We start from the raw sequence: 14099 nt of genomic DNA on the forward strand, positions 1-14099 counted from the left end.
GTATGTGTATCCATGTATATATGATATATATTTACATGTGTGTATATATGCAGGTATATACATATATTTGTGTAGAGCCATTACTTAGTTATTTCAGTCATGACCAATTTTTTTGTGATCCCATTTGACGTTTTCTTGGCAGAGAGACTGGTTTGCAACTTTCTTTTCCAGCTCATTATATAGATGAGGAAACTGAGGCAAATGGGTTTAAGTGACTTGTACAGGGTCACACAGCTAGTAAATCTCTGAGGCCGGATTTGAACTCAGGATGATAAGCTCTGTACCACCTAGCTGCACTCATGTATGTATGTGTACCTTTACATTTATATGTATGAATGTGTGTGTCTACAGACAGGTACACCCACATATATGTAATATATACAAAGTTCAGACCTATAATTTCTTGCTGGAGGAAATTCCCCTTGTGTGAGCCTTCTCCATCAAAGCAAATAAGCATATCTCTTCTTGAACTTACTTTGGGTTGCCAGGAGTCAACTGACTTGCTTAGAGTCCCACAAGTAATAGATGCCAGAGGCAGGACTTGAACCCGAGTCTTCTTAGAGAAGTATCTCAATGATACTGAGTATACAGAATCAGATTGAGCCAGGAAGACCTGAATTCATCTTTGACCTCAAAGATTCTGCTGCATCCTGAAGGTTATACAAACCATGACTCAAGCTTAGTGCTTCAATTCTAATTTCAGTTTTCATTCATTGATCCCCTTGCCTCTCTAAGGGAACAAAAATCACACTTTGGAGGGGAATGGTGGTCAAGTTCCTCCCCATAAATTTCCCAGCTTTCCATTAGATCCTTTTCTCAAAGTGTTTTCAAACAGAACTGATTCTCGTCCATCTAAGACTGCTTAAGACTAGGTGACAGATGAAGCAGCCTCCTAAGATGAGGCTTAAGATATTACATTAAAACCTGATGCTATACTATTAACTGTCAAATCTATAAGGAGAAGGAATAGGACTGGATGATGATTTCACTGGTTGTTGAGAATTTCCAAGTGAAGAAACTCCCTTTCCCAACAAAGGTTTGGGTTTTCTGCAATGGAGAGTCTTAGAGAAAATCGCCTTGGATTAGAGGTTAAATGAAGCTGTCTCATGGTTATTATGTGTCAAAGATGGGACTTTATGGTAAGGTTGTATACCCAGGAGGCATGAAACAGTTAATCAACAAGTGTGTGAACTCTTTAGATCTTCCTAGCTTTGAGAACAGTCTTCTCTGTCCATCCCACCATGCTCCTTCTCCTAGAACCTCTATAATCACTCTAAATCACCACCAGAAAATGTTGCATAGAAATTTGGAGAATTCTTTACCCCTTCCCCTCTAGTGTATGTCCTAGAAATTTGCAGGCAGGGGAGATCTAATGAGAATAGGCTAAATTTGAAGGAGTCATTTTGGGGTTTTTGGAATTCTACCCATTCTAGAACATGTGGAAGAAAATCAGACCACAAACCTCCAAGTAGTCAAGATCCTTTAATTAGTGCACAGTTTGAGGACATCCCTCATAATGTTCTCTTCCTTAAAAACTTGTCTATTTTTTCACTTCCTCCTTGTCCTTTGTAGCATTTTGCACCATTAGAAAATTTGAGGATAAGCAAAACCATGGGGAAGACAGTTAGGATACAAAGGGTTCATATTTTGAGAATGGGTCATAGCAGAGAAAATTCAAGGGTTCCATTGTGAATAATCTGCATTTCTTAGTATCTCTTGTTTTTTAAATAGCGTTGAGCCTTGGACAAGGACACAAAAAACTTAGGCATGGTTCTGATTCCAATGCTAGACAAGTAGTCACTTCCGTTTTCTGGGGCTTGGACTTTCACTTATAAAAAGGGAAAGTTGGGTAAGATGATGTCTCAGGCTCTTTTCATCTCTAATATTCTGGGGCTCAGTGGTTTAAAAAAAACTGAAGATGAATCTTTGATACTATGTCACGACCGATCATTAGTCATATTGATTCATCTACATTGGCCTTTGGTACCTGCTGCCTCTTTCCACATGGCTGGGTCATTCTTCCTTTCAATTACTTATCCTTAGAATGCCTGATGACTTCCTTCCAAACCTGGCATGAGGGCCATCTTCTGCAGGACACTAGACCCTAACTAAGAATCCTCAATAATATCTCAAACAGGCAGTCATCCAGACATTGCTTGAAAACCTTCAGTGAGGGGGAATCCATTATGTCCAAAAGAAGCCACCCTTTCCTGTTTTCCACAGATTTAATTGGTAGGAACTTGTTTTTTTCTTAAATGGGGCTGAAATCTACCTTTCTCCAAGTCTGACCTGTTGCTTTTAGTTCTGCCTTGGAATCAAAGTCTGTTATTTTTCATTTCATCATCTTCCCAGAGCTTTGCCCACAGTAGGTACTTCACCAATGTTTGTTAGAATTGATTTTATCAAAAAGTAATGTAAATTTTCTTTAAAATGGAAAAGTTACATATGAAATTTATTTATGGTATAAAACTATTTTATATTACAATATTAAACATCAAAAACAGAATATTTAAAAATAGGAAATACATTTACATTAATCAAACATAAAGCCAGTCTCCTAACTATGTTGTGTTTAGTTGCCACTGGAAAGTTCTGTTAGTGGCTAAGCTCAAGAATTAATCCCCCTCTTCCGCCTAGAGCTAAGTTATCCCACTTGGTCAGAGTTAAGATGGAAGCTGGAGGTTCAAATGTGTAATCCTAGGACCTCACCAGTGTAGGACCTGGCTGTGGAGCAGCAGTAGAAATCTGTATTGATTTATTTCCATCCTGTTTCTGCAATGAAGGCAATCAGAGTGATAGGGATTTCCTTTTGCTCTGTGAGCTCTTCTACTTTTTTTGCAGTGATAGAAGAAGACTTGGAAGGAAGTCAGTCTGGAGGGAAGAAGAAAGCAAGCCAAAATGTTGAGAAATACTAAGGCTCTAGACTTGGGTCTTGGGGCCTCACATTTGGTAGCACATACTGTAATTTAGTGAAAGAGTTTTCCATTTAAATCAGGAGTTACTAGCCTGGGGTCTGTGAACTTATTTTTTTTAAGTTATCAATATAATTAATTTACTTTGTAAAAAGAAAAGGTGAACAAACATAACTCCTTGAATGGAAAACAGAATCTCAATGCTTTTTTTTTTTTGTTAAAAGACATAGTTAAAAATCAGCTCCTTCTTGGAGAGACAAGAGAAAAATATTACTGGATTGATAAGGATAAGGGAAAGTATAAAATGAATTAGTAAGGACAATGGAATACACACTTATTAACCATGTATATTTTGTTCAATGTTTTACAAATATTATCTAATTTGTTCCTCATAACAACCCTGTGAGGCACATACTATTATTATCCCCATTTGATGGTTGTGGAAACTGAGGAAGACAGAGATTATGGGTTCCACAGATAATACATGTCTAAATCTAGATCTGAACTCACATCTTCCCGACTCAATGGCCAGCTCTCCATTTGCCTCTGAAGCAGAAATTTAACTGTTTCTGTTCTAATCTTCTCTTTGTTTTTGTAGTTCTTTCTTCTTTCTAAATTTCTCAATTACAAGTATATATAATACGTTGTAATAGGGAATATCAGAAGGAATGATACATAGTAGTATATATGTCTATGCATTTTATATTATATATATATATATATATATATAAACAGGCATAAGGGATATTAAGGAACACAATGCAGAGATTTAGCAATATCCTAAGTCAGAGATGTCAAATATATAGCTTGCAGGCTCCTGAATGAAACATGAAAGAGATTAAAATTTAATTGGGAAATATTTTACAAAACAAAAAAGACAAGAAAACATAAACATGACATCTTAAAGCTAATTCAATATACTGACTGCAGGGTCCTTTTTGTAGGCTTTGTGGTTCAGTTGTTTTAATCATTTCTGACTCTATATGCAATTTTCTTAGCAAAGATCCTGGAGTAAGTTGCCATTTCTTTCTCCAGTTTGTTTTATAGATGAGGAAACTGCAGTAACAAGACTAAGGCACTCATTCAGGTCATGCAGCTAGGAAGTGTCTGAGGCCAGATTTGAACTCAGGAAGATGATGCTTCCTGATTTCAAGCCTGACATCCTATCCACTGATCCCATACTTGCCCATATATATTGGCCAAACTGTACAACAAGTATCAGAAGCAGAATTGGAATCCAGTTCTTGATACAAATCCAAGTACTGTCCATTGTACTCAACTGGGTTTATCATTCCAATTATTTACAGATTAACTTTATGTAAAACATAATATAAATAATAATACTTTATTACAAGGAAGATGCTTAGGGCCAAAAGATTTTGGTCAGAGGTATAGTAGAAAGGGCACTGGGTTTGGACTCAGAAATCCCTAGTTCAAACTCAGACTTTGACAATTACTTACTACAGTAAATTTGAGTTTACCTAAATGCATTAGTTTTCTCATCTATAAAAAGAGGCAATCAGACTGGATTAGGGATGTCACAGTTGAGGCCAGTCAGAGTCTCAGTGTACTGGAGTCAGTTTAAAATGTAATTGGAAAATGTTTAACAAACTTTTAAAAAAGTACAATACTATAAAGATAATATTAATTTTTGGTTTTCTAAGTCAATATATAGCTACCAGGATCCATTTTTATTTGCGTTTGGCAACAGTGGTCTAGGTAATCTTAAAGGCCACTGTCTAATTTGAATCTTAAGAAATGTGAAATATATTTTGATTACTTCTCTGATTCAGATACATAAATCTTTTCTTGCCTTATAAGACAGTGGATTTGTGGGGTCAGCCCTTCCCTTCCATTGAATTCTTTTATCCCCTTGGAAACCAAGCACTGAATAGATATTACATACTCAATGAACTGTGCTTGGGGACTATTAGAAAACTGGCTCAAAATAATAAAACATCCCTACGACAGAGAGGGTTTTAAAAAAATTAGCTAGTTATTTCTTTTCTTCCCTTTATAGGTATTATACTTGCACAATGTCATACGTCTTCATAGCCTGTTAAAAGTAGTTATAAAAGGAGGTTTGGAATTTTCTGGAGCAGGAAACTTAGACCCATAGCTACCCAGGTCTTATGAAGTCACTTCTTCTCAGAGGTATCATGAAACCTGACATCCAATTTCAACTGAAATCTACCTTCTGTGTAACCTCTGGCTAGCCAATTTATTTTTGTGAACCTCAGTTTCCTGATCGGTAAAATGAGGATGATATTAAAAGTACTACTGACTTCACCAGGGCTATATAAATCTTAGTAATTATTTGTTTGGTTTGCTCTATAATAAGATTAAAGGCTTTAGATGGGAGTGGGGCAAATAAAACCATTAGTTCTGAGAAGTGAACACAAACATGTGAGTTGAGTTTGAGGCAACCGGTATAAAATCTGAGAGGTTGAGCTTCGTCTTCCAACTTCCCAAAGCTCCTAATGGCAAGCTTTGTCCCAGGGGATTTTTGACAGTTTAACTTTTCAGTCATGGCTGAATAAGTCATGAGAACAGTCTTTCTCACAGAACTTCTGGCACTTTGCTTTTGGAAACAGGGAGGAGACCGGGACTATTCAAACATCTTAGAACCTCAGAGATTTGCTTCGAGTTTAGTTTTTTAAAAGATGCAGTTCTGACTTACACTCAGGAGCTCTCATGGCAATCTGAACATTAATTTTGGATTTCTCTTTCCTGTTGTCGTTAAGTCTTATTTTTAGCCCAATATTACCTTTCCGGGCTTAAGTCAATAGCAGTGGGTGTGTCACTAATGCACCCAGATGCTGGACCATGAAAGTGGTTTTGGAACTCTGCCTTCACCTTTTGCTGCCCTCCTCTTCGGCCTTCTGCCCAGCGTGTAGCACTGTGCATGACCAGTGACTGACAACCCTTGGAAGGGGTGGGCATCCGCACTTAGGGAAAGCCACCTGGGCCCCCTCTGCCCAAGACGTTTGGGATGTCAACTGAGGTGGGAGCCCTCCTTGAAAACCTGTGACCAGTAGGCACATGAGACTTCCTAATCCCAAATAATACCCCCCTTTTACTTTTCTATTCTAAAATCAGAGGGTTCAGGGACATACCAAAAAGGGAAATCAAAGAGTCATTCATCCAAATGTATGGGCGTAACTTACTTTAAGTAGATCTGATATATTTGGATATTAGTATTTATTCCCAAGACAGGTGGGGGAAGACTCATTTTGGGAAAAGGATTTACCATGTTTCATTTGATACTATGCTATTTATAATTGAGTCACTTAAAATTCCAATGTATTATATATTAAATACAATTTATTCATACAAAGATACATACTTATATATTTTAGATGCTAATTTTATATAATGTTATAAAATTATAATCTATTCATTTAAAATTATGTTGTTTATACTTTTTAAAAAAAAACTTTGAATAAAGTAAGGAGTAGCTACACATATTGCTGCTCCAAGTATATTTGCACCTGAATATATTTATGTATTCGTATCTATATGAGCATGTATATAAAAACATACACACATACATAGACATTATGCATGAATGTATATAAATATATATATACACAAATGCATACATATGCGTATATCCCCACCACCTATAAATTTTATGAACACACACATACACACACACACACATATATATATATATACTTATATACACATACCTCTACCTTATAAACTATGTGTATCTGTGCAATAAACTATATGTACGTATGATATACTTTTAAATTAAATTATGTTCTTATACATAAATGACAAAACTGAAGGGAAAGAAACAAATCTCATAAACATGTCTCCCCTTTATTCATCCTCACTATGCCCAAATTTTATATATATGTATATTACCTATAAATATATGTATATATATATGCAATACACAATTTTTATATTATGCATACAAATTATATTTAAATAAAACAAAATTATGTTTACATAAAATGATCTAACATACAATTACATATATGAGCACATACACAAATTATATATTTTTATATATGCAATATACTTATACAATTTGTGGGTGGTAGGAATCAATGAATTGGAAATTCTCTATATCATAAATGCCTATATAGACGTGTGTGTGTGTTGTGTGTGTGTGTGTGTGTGTAAGTGACTACCTGGTTATCTTGTGGGTGGTGCAGTGGAGGGTAGCTAGATGGTACAATCGATAGAGTGCCAGGTCTGTAATCAGGAAAACTCATCTTTCTGAGTATAAATCTGACCTCCAACATTTATTAGCTGCGTGATCCTGGAGATGTCGATGAACCCTGTTTGCCTTAGTTCTTCATCTGAAAAACGAATTGGATGAGGGAATGGCAAATCATTCTAGTTTCTTTGCCAAGAAAACCCCAAATGAGGTCATGCAGAATCAGGCACAACTGAAAGCACCAAACAACAATGACATATAGTGATGGAGATGAACGAAAAGGGGCAGGTGTGCAGGGTTTGCTTCTTGTTTCCTCTTCATGTTCAAGCTTATGTTTGAAGAGATTTTCTGTAAAGCAAAGGTATATTGTTTCTGATTTTTTATTAGAACAAAATTTGCCAGTCCCTAACTAATAGCTTTCTTTATACACACAGTATGATTTGAAATATGGTTGAGCCTAGTATCTTGGAATAAATCAATTGTTCATTTCACAAACATTGATTTATTAAGCAGCTGGCATGTGCCAGGCAGTCATCAGGCTGGATGCTTGGGAAACCTGATCGACTCAGGTTTCTGATAAATGGTCATTTTGTACATTTTGGCCCATCTGAACAGCTCACACAGAATTGTGATCTATGTGAACACGGCATTCATAGGGACAGTCATGTGGATGTCAGCCTCCTTATGGGGACACACGCCTGATTTCATGTCAGGAGATGTACCAGGAGTCCAAAAAATAGCACCAAATAGGAAGGACATTATGAAGTTCCAGTAGTCGCCTTAATCCTCTCCCCAGGACAGGACCATCTTACTGTTCTATTAAGCAGAAGTTTCCTTCTGGGTATCGCCCTCCTGGAATCAGGCACCCTCTTTAGGAGAAGCGTTCTCCGTATCTCCACACACCACAGAAAGTGGAACAAAGGCTGCTGGCACGTTTCCCAGCCTCTCCTCTCTTGCACTTCTGCTTTCCCCATGCTGGGTCTTCATGAGAACTTGCAGCATGCTCCCAGAAGTGATTTCAGCAGAGATAATAGCAGCGTAACTCAGGCCACGTCCCGTCCCCACAGGTCACTCAGCCGGATGGATGCCTTCTGTGGGGAAAGCAGGAGCATCTTTGAAATGCCAGGGCTGTGGGGTCTGAAACCTTGGCAGGAAGCCTCCAAGCTTCGCGTGGAAGAGCAAACCTGTCCAGCACCTGTATCTGGAGCTTTTTCGAGGTTCCTCCCCTTCACTCACCCGCTTTTCCACTGTCATTCTGCAGGTGTGTGACTCAGACACCATGCTTGATCCTGCCTCATCTGTGGAGATGGTCAAAGTCTTGGAGGAAGATCCTATGGTTGGAGGCGTTGGTGGAGATGTGCAGGTGAATAAAACCTGAGATTTGGCCTGAATAAAATAAGATTATATTTCAGGGTATGCTTCCCAGATACCTCAAAATACTCCAAATTGAGATCCTTTGGGATTTCATGGATGAAGCGTGAAACACTCCATATATAAAGAGAAATTATGCCTTATAATTTGATTTAAATATAGCTATTAGTCCTAAAATCAGAGAGAGCATGGCATAGTAGATGAAAAACCAACAACTTTGCATTCAAGAAGAGTCAAAACCAGTCCTATCTCTAACAAGTCCTAGTTTTGTGAACCCAGGGAAGTTATTTATTTGTTCTTATTTTTTAAACCCTTATCTTTTATCTTAGAATCAATACCAAGTATTGGTTAATATATAGAATACATATGTAACATTTATAATATATAATCAATACTAAATATTGGTTCTAAGGCAGAAGAGCAGTAAGGTCTAAGCAACTGGAGTTAAGTGACTTACCCAGAGTCACATAGCTAAGAAGTGTCTGAGACTAGATTTGAACCCAAATCCTCCTAACTCCAGGCCTGGTGCTCTATTCTCTGAGCCACCTAACTGCCCCCAGGAAGTTATTATATCTCTTAGTGATCTAAGCACATGTCTAAGATTCTTAAGTTACAAAAAAGTTACTAAACTAATTATGGAAGAAGTTTTCATACCAGGAGTTGCCACTCTCATGAAACCAGAAGGTCAGATCAATGCTTCAAATAATTTTATGCAGTGCCATTTAGGCTTGTAAGGAAGCTATGAAGTTGGTCATGTATGTGTCTATACCTACACTGATGCATAAATATGTATATGTATAAATACATATCAATATAGATTTTAAAAATTCTTTTATTATAGATTTAGTAATAACAGATGTTTTAATATGTAAAGATCCAAAAAGAATATGTAGAATTTTGCTTATTAAAATTGTAGCTGAATTTAACTATGTAGTAACTAATAACTAAGGGGTAGTTAGGTGGTGTACTGGATCAAACACTGGACTTGGAATTAGGGAAAACCATCTTCTTTTGTTCCAATCTGTCCTCAGACACGTACTAGCTGTGTGATTCTGGGTGAGCCACTTAACTCTGTTTGCCTCAGTTCCTCACCTATTAAATGAGCCAGAGAAGGAAATGGCAGACCATTCCAGTATCTTTGCCAAGAAAACCCCAAATAGGGTCATGAATAATTGGACACATCTGAAATGACTGAACAAAAACAAACTATATTTAACCTGTTACAAGTTTACAATTTCCAAATACCTCAACACATTTTATAATACATTGTATAATAATTAATATTTTATATTATAATTTCATATATTACACATACACACAACTGTATTACAATCATAATTATATTTCATATATTAAATGTATATACAATTATATTATAACATAATATAAGATTTTCTACCTTTTGAGGAAATCACATTCTGATGTATTTGGTCTCTCTTTCATATTGAGAGAGTTATTTCAGAATCTTACTTTTTTAAGGAAAAATAAATTGCTTATGTTAAGTGATTATCTACCACTAGTGGAAAGAAAACTGCATAAAACATAGATGATAATAGCAAAGAAGATAGCTATTATTTATGGGAACAGAACAAGGGCAAAAAGAGTACTTGGGAGATGACAGAAAGCAAACAATGGGAGAGCAAAAGGATCTTTGGGGAACCCAAATTAATAATGGAAGCATAGAAGAAAGGAAATCCATAGGTTTATGGTAATAGGATGGCAGTTCAAACTTGGGAGGGAAAATGGAGGCAGTCAGATGTCAATCAACAAGACAGAGAATCTCTGATCCAGGTGAAGGGTGAAAGGAATAGATTAGAGTGTTCTCAGAAGCCAATTCTGATGTATTTGGTCTAACATTGAAAGAGTTATTGCAGTTTTACCTTTTTTTTTTTTTTAGGAAAAATAAATTGCTTATGTCAAGTGATTACCACTAGGGAAAGTGTAGGAGACAGAAGACAACAATGCACTTTAAGGAAGATACATAAGATAACATGGAAGTTGGGAAGAGCTGGAGGGAATCAGGCTTAAAGTTGGTATGTAAAGTTGAGGGAAAAAAGGAGATTCAAGATTGAACTCAGGGAAATCATAGCCAAAGAAAAAAAGATAGGTGAAAGCAAAATTAGAACTTCTATGTTGTTCAAAAAAGCAAGAAAATCAGGATAAGACATTAAGCATAAGACATTTAGGAAGAGCAAATTGAGAGACTGTTGCAGTGACTAATGCTGAAGGCAGTAAAGAGTCCAAGAAGGAAGAAAGCACTCGCTAGATTTTGGGACCTTGCATATATTCCTTTTACTAATGCTTGATCTTTCTGCTTCTTCTGATTGCAGATTTTAAATAAATATGATTCTTGGATCTCATTCCTAAGTAGCGTGAGATACTGGATGGCTTTCAACATAGAGAGAGCTTGTCAGTCCTATTTTGGCTGCGTCCAGTGCATCAGTGGACCCTTGGGAATGTACAGAAACTCTTTGCTTCATGAATTTGTGGAAGACTGGTACAATCAAGAATTTATGGGCAACCAGTGTAGCTTTGGAGATGACAGGCATCTGACTAATCGAGTGCTGAGCCTGGGGTATGCCACAAAATATACTGCCCGATCTAAGTGCCTTACAGAAACACCAATAGAGTACCTGAGATGGCTAAACCAGCAGACCCGATGGAGCAAGTCCTACTTCCGAGAGTGGCTGTACAATGCCATGTGGTTCCATAAACATCATTTGTGGATGACCTACGAAGCTGTTATCACTGGATTTTTTCCTTTCTTCCTCATTGCCACAGTTATCCAGCTATTCTATCGGGGGAAAATCTGGAACATTCTCCTCTTTCTATTGACCGTCCAGTTTGTGGGTCTCATCAAGGCTTCCTTTGCTAGCTGCCTAAGAGGGAATATCGTCATGGTTTTCATGTCCTTGTATTCAGTGTTGTACATGTCAAGTTTACTCCCAGCAAAGATCTTTGCCATTGCCACCATCAACAAGGCAGGGTGGGGCACATCAGGAAGGAAAACCATCGTTGTGAACTTCATAGGACTCATCCCAGTGTCCATCTGGTTTACAATCCTTCTCGGTGGTGTGATCTTCACCATTTACAGAGAGTCCAAAAAGGAATTTAGTGATTCTAAACAGACAGTTCTTATCATCGGTTCATTAGTCTACGCATGCTATTGGGTGATGCTATTGACGCTTTATGTGGTACTCATCAGCAAATGTGGCAGGCGGAAGAAGGAGCAACAGTATGACATGGTGCTTGATGTATGAGTTTACTTTAACTAAAGTTTGCAAGCACACACATACACACAACACTTTAGTCATCTTCTCTAGGGACTGTAATGAACCAGGTGGTTTCATGTCCTTGTATTCAGTGTTGTACATGTCAAGTTTACTCCCAGCAAAGATCTTTGCCATTGCCACCATCAACAAGGCAGGGTGGGGCACATCAGGAAGGAAAACCATCGTTGTGAACTTCATAGGACTCATCCCAATGTCCATCTGGTTTACAATCCTTCTCGGTGGTGTGATCTTCACCATTTACAGAGAGTCCAAAAAGGAATTTAGTGATTCTAAACAGACAGTTCTTATCATCGGTTCATTAGTCTACGCATGCTATTGGGTGATGCTATTGACACTTTATGTGGTACTCATCAGCAAATGTGGCAGGCGGAAGAAGGAGCAACAGTATGATGACATGGTGCTTGATGTATGAGTTTACTTTAACTAAAGTTTGCAAGCACACACATACACACAACACTTTAGTCATCTTCTCTAGGGACTGTAATGAACCGGGCGGGGGCATTGTCACCAAGGGAAATACTTCACTGCTGCTGGGACTTGAACATTCAATTTCTATGGGTTGATTTTGATTCTGCCAAAGTAAAATGATAGATCATACAAGGATAAACTCAGATTTAACCTGTTATTTCTATGAAAACGAGATGAATTCTTTGTTTATGCACTTTTTCCTTACTGTGCATATGCCTGACAGTGTTTTGCCTCATATACCTCACTAGTCATGCTTCTGTGGGTTCTCAAGCAAGAAAAGCATTCGAAATCTCAAGGAAAAGTTATTTAAACTTCTACAATCTAATTTATGGGCTGTTTTTGATAGATTTTTTAAAAAATAATTTTTAGAAAAAGTCTTCTCTTTTAGTCTGCCAAACACAATGCCAAAGGAGAATTTAAAAGCCCAGTGGGTTGGCTGTATTTTTATACTATTGTATTGTGTGTGTGTGTTTTTTTTGTATGATGACTTTTCCAACACAATTTTCACATATTCTTTATTCTACTTTTCTGCCAAAACCCACCTCTACTTCCTTTTTAAACAGATTTCAAAAGAATTCATACTTAAAAAACAAAAAACAAAAAACAAACCTGCCCAAAATGTGAAGCTTTGTTGGCTGATGCTGTTCATGACAGAAAGAATAAAATATTTCTCTCTGCTTTTTAAAATTGAATAGTTTTTTCTCTAAGAAGGCAATTTAGACTTCATTTTTTTAAAACTTTGAACTTCCATTTTATGTCAAAAGGGTCAATAAAATTGCCCAGCTTATCTGGAGGAAAAAAAACATATTTTTATATGCATGCAAAATATGTCATTTTAAATCAAGGCCAAAGGGGTAAATAAGTGCAATTTTGTCATTACTGAATCAAAGGGAACACTGGTTCTCAAAAGAAAATACAAGGCACACAGCACTGCTCAAAATATGTGTGTTCCTGTGAGCTTAAAAATGCACAGAAGATAAAGGTTAATAAATATCCTTTAGGCAATATCTGACACAGACTATGAAAAGTGAAGTGCTAAAGTGATTAATAGACTGATTCCTTACATATCATAGTAGTGGTAGTCTCTTGGTGACCAAGAATGACTATTGTCTTTGTGCATTATCATCTATTGATGTACCCTCATGTGGCTTTGGAGTCCAAAGACTGAGGTGCAGAGTTTGTGGCACATGGGGCATGGGACGCCAGTTGTTACAGGAGGTGAGGTTGTGGCCTGGTGTTGGCGTTCACGCGCAGCAGCAAGACGTCGATGTCACTCATCTTCAAAGGTGGTGGCAGCATGGTTAATGGGGGTTCACCAGCTGCTTCTGTAAGAGGCAGCAAGTTCTAGTTGCTTTGGTGTAATGCCAGCCCACTTCAAGTTTGACTTTAGCTGATCCTTGAATCTTCTCTTTGGTCGGCCTTGTTTCCTGAGTCCAGCTGACAGTTCACCATAGAATACCTGTCTTGGTATTCACTGTGGGTCCATGCGGATGATGTGTCCAGACCATCGTAGCTGGGTGTTGAGGACCATGACTTTGATGCTGGTGGAGTTGGCTCTGTTGAGGACTTCCTGGTTGGTGATTTGGTCCTGCCATCGGATCCTCATGATTGACCGGAGGGAGCTTTGGTGGAATTGCTCCAACTGCTTCATGTGCTTCCGGTACAGTGTTCATGTCTCACAACCGTACAGGAGCAAGCTGAGGACCACTGCATTATACACTTTGAGCTTCGTTGCAGTGCTTACACCTCTGTGTTGGAGGACTTTGGAGTGCAGCCGCCTGAGTGCCTGGTTGGCCTTTTGGATCCTGGCATTAATCTCGTGGTCTAGGGACCCGTTGTTGGCGATGGTGCTGCCCAGGTACTTGAAAGTGTTGATGTTAG

At 37.7% G+C, this 14099-nt stretch overlaps 1 protein-coding gene across 1 annotated transcript in view; it reads left to right on the plus strand.

The window, feature by feature from the left end:
- The window catches only part of HAS2 (hyaluronan synthase 2), a 39697-nt gene extending 26792 nt beyond the window's left edge, over nucleotides 1–12905 (plus strand). The window contains exons 3-4 of the mRNA XM_001370252.4: nucleotides 8348–8449; nucleotides 10788–12905. Coding sequence (XP_001370289.1) covers nucleotides 8348–8449; nucleotides 10788–11717 — 1032 coding nt within the window. The 3' untranslated portion in view covers nucleotides 11718–12905. The remainder of the gene's footprint in view (nucleotides 1–8347; nucleotides 8450–10787) is intronic.
- Nucleotides 12906–14099: the final 1194 nt, after the last annotated feature.

Source organism: Monodelphis domestica, chromosome 3 (genome assembly GCF_027887165.1).
Source record: "Monodelphis domestica isolate mMonDom1 chromosome 3, mMonDom1.pri, whole genome shotgun sequence".
NCBI lineage: Eukaryota > Metazoa > Chordata > Mammalia > Didelphimorphia > Didelphidae > Monodelphis > Monodelphis domestica.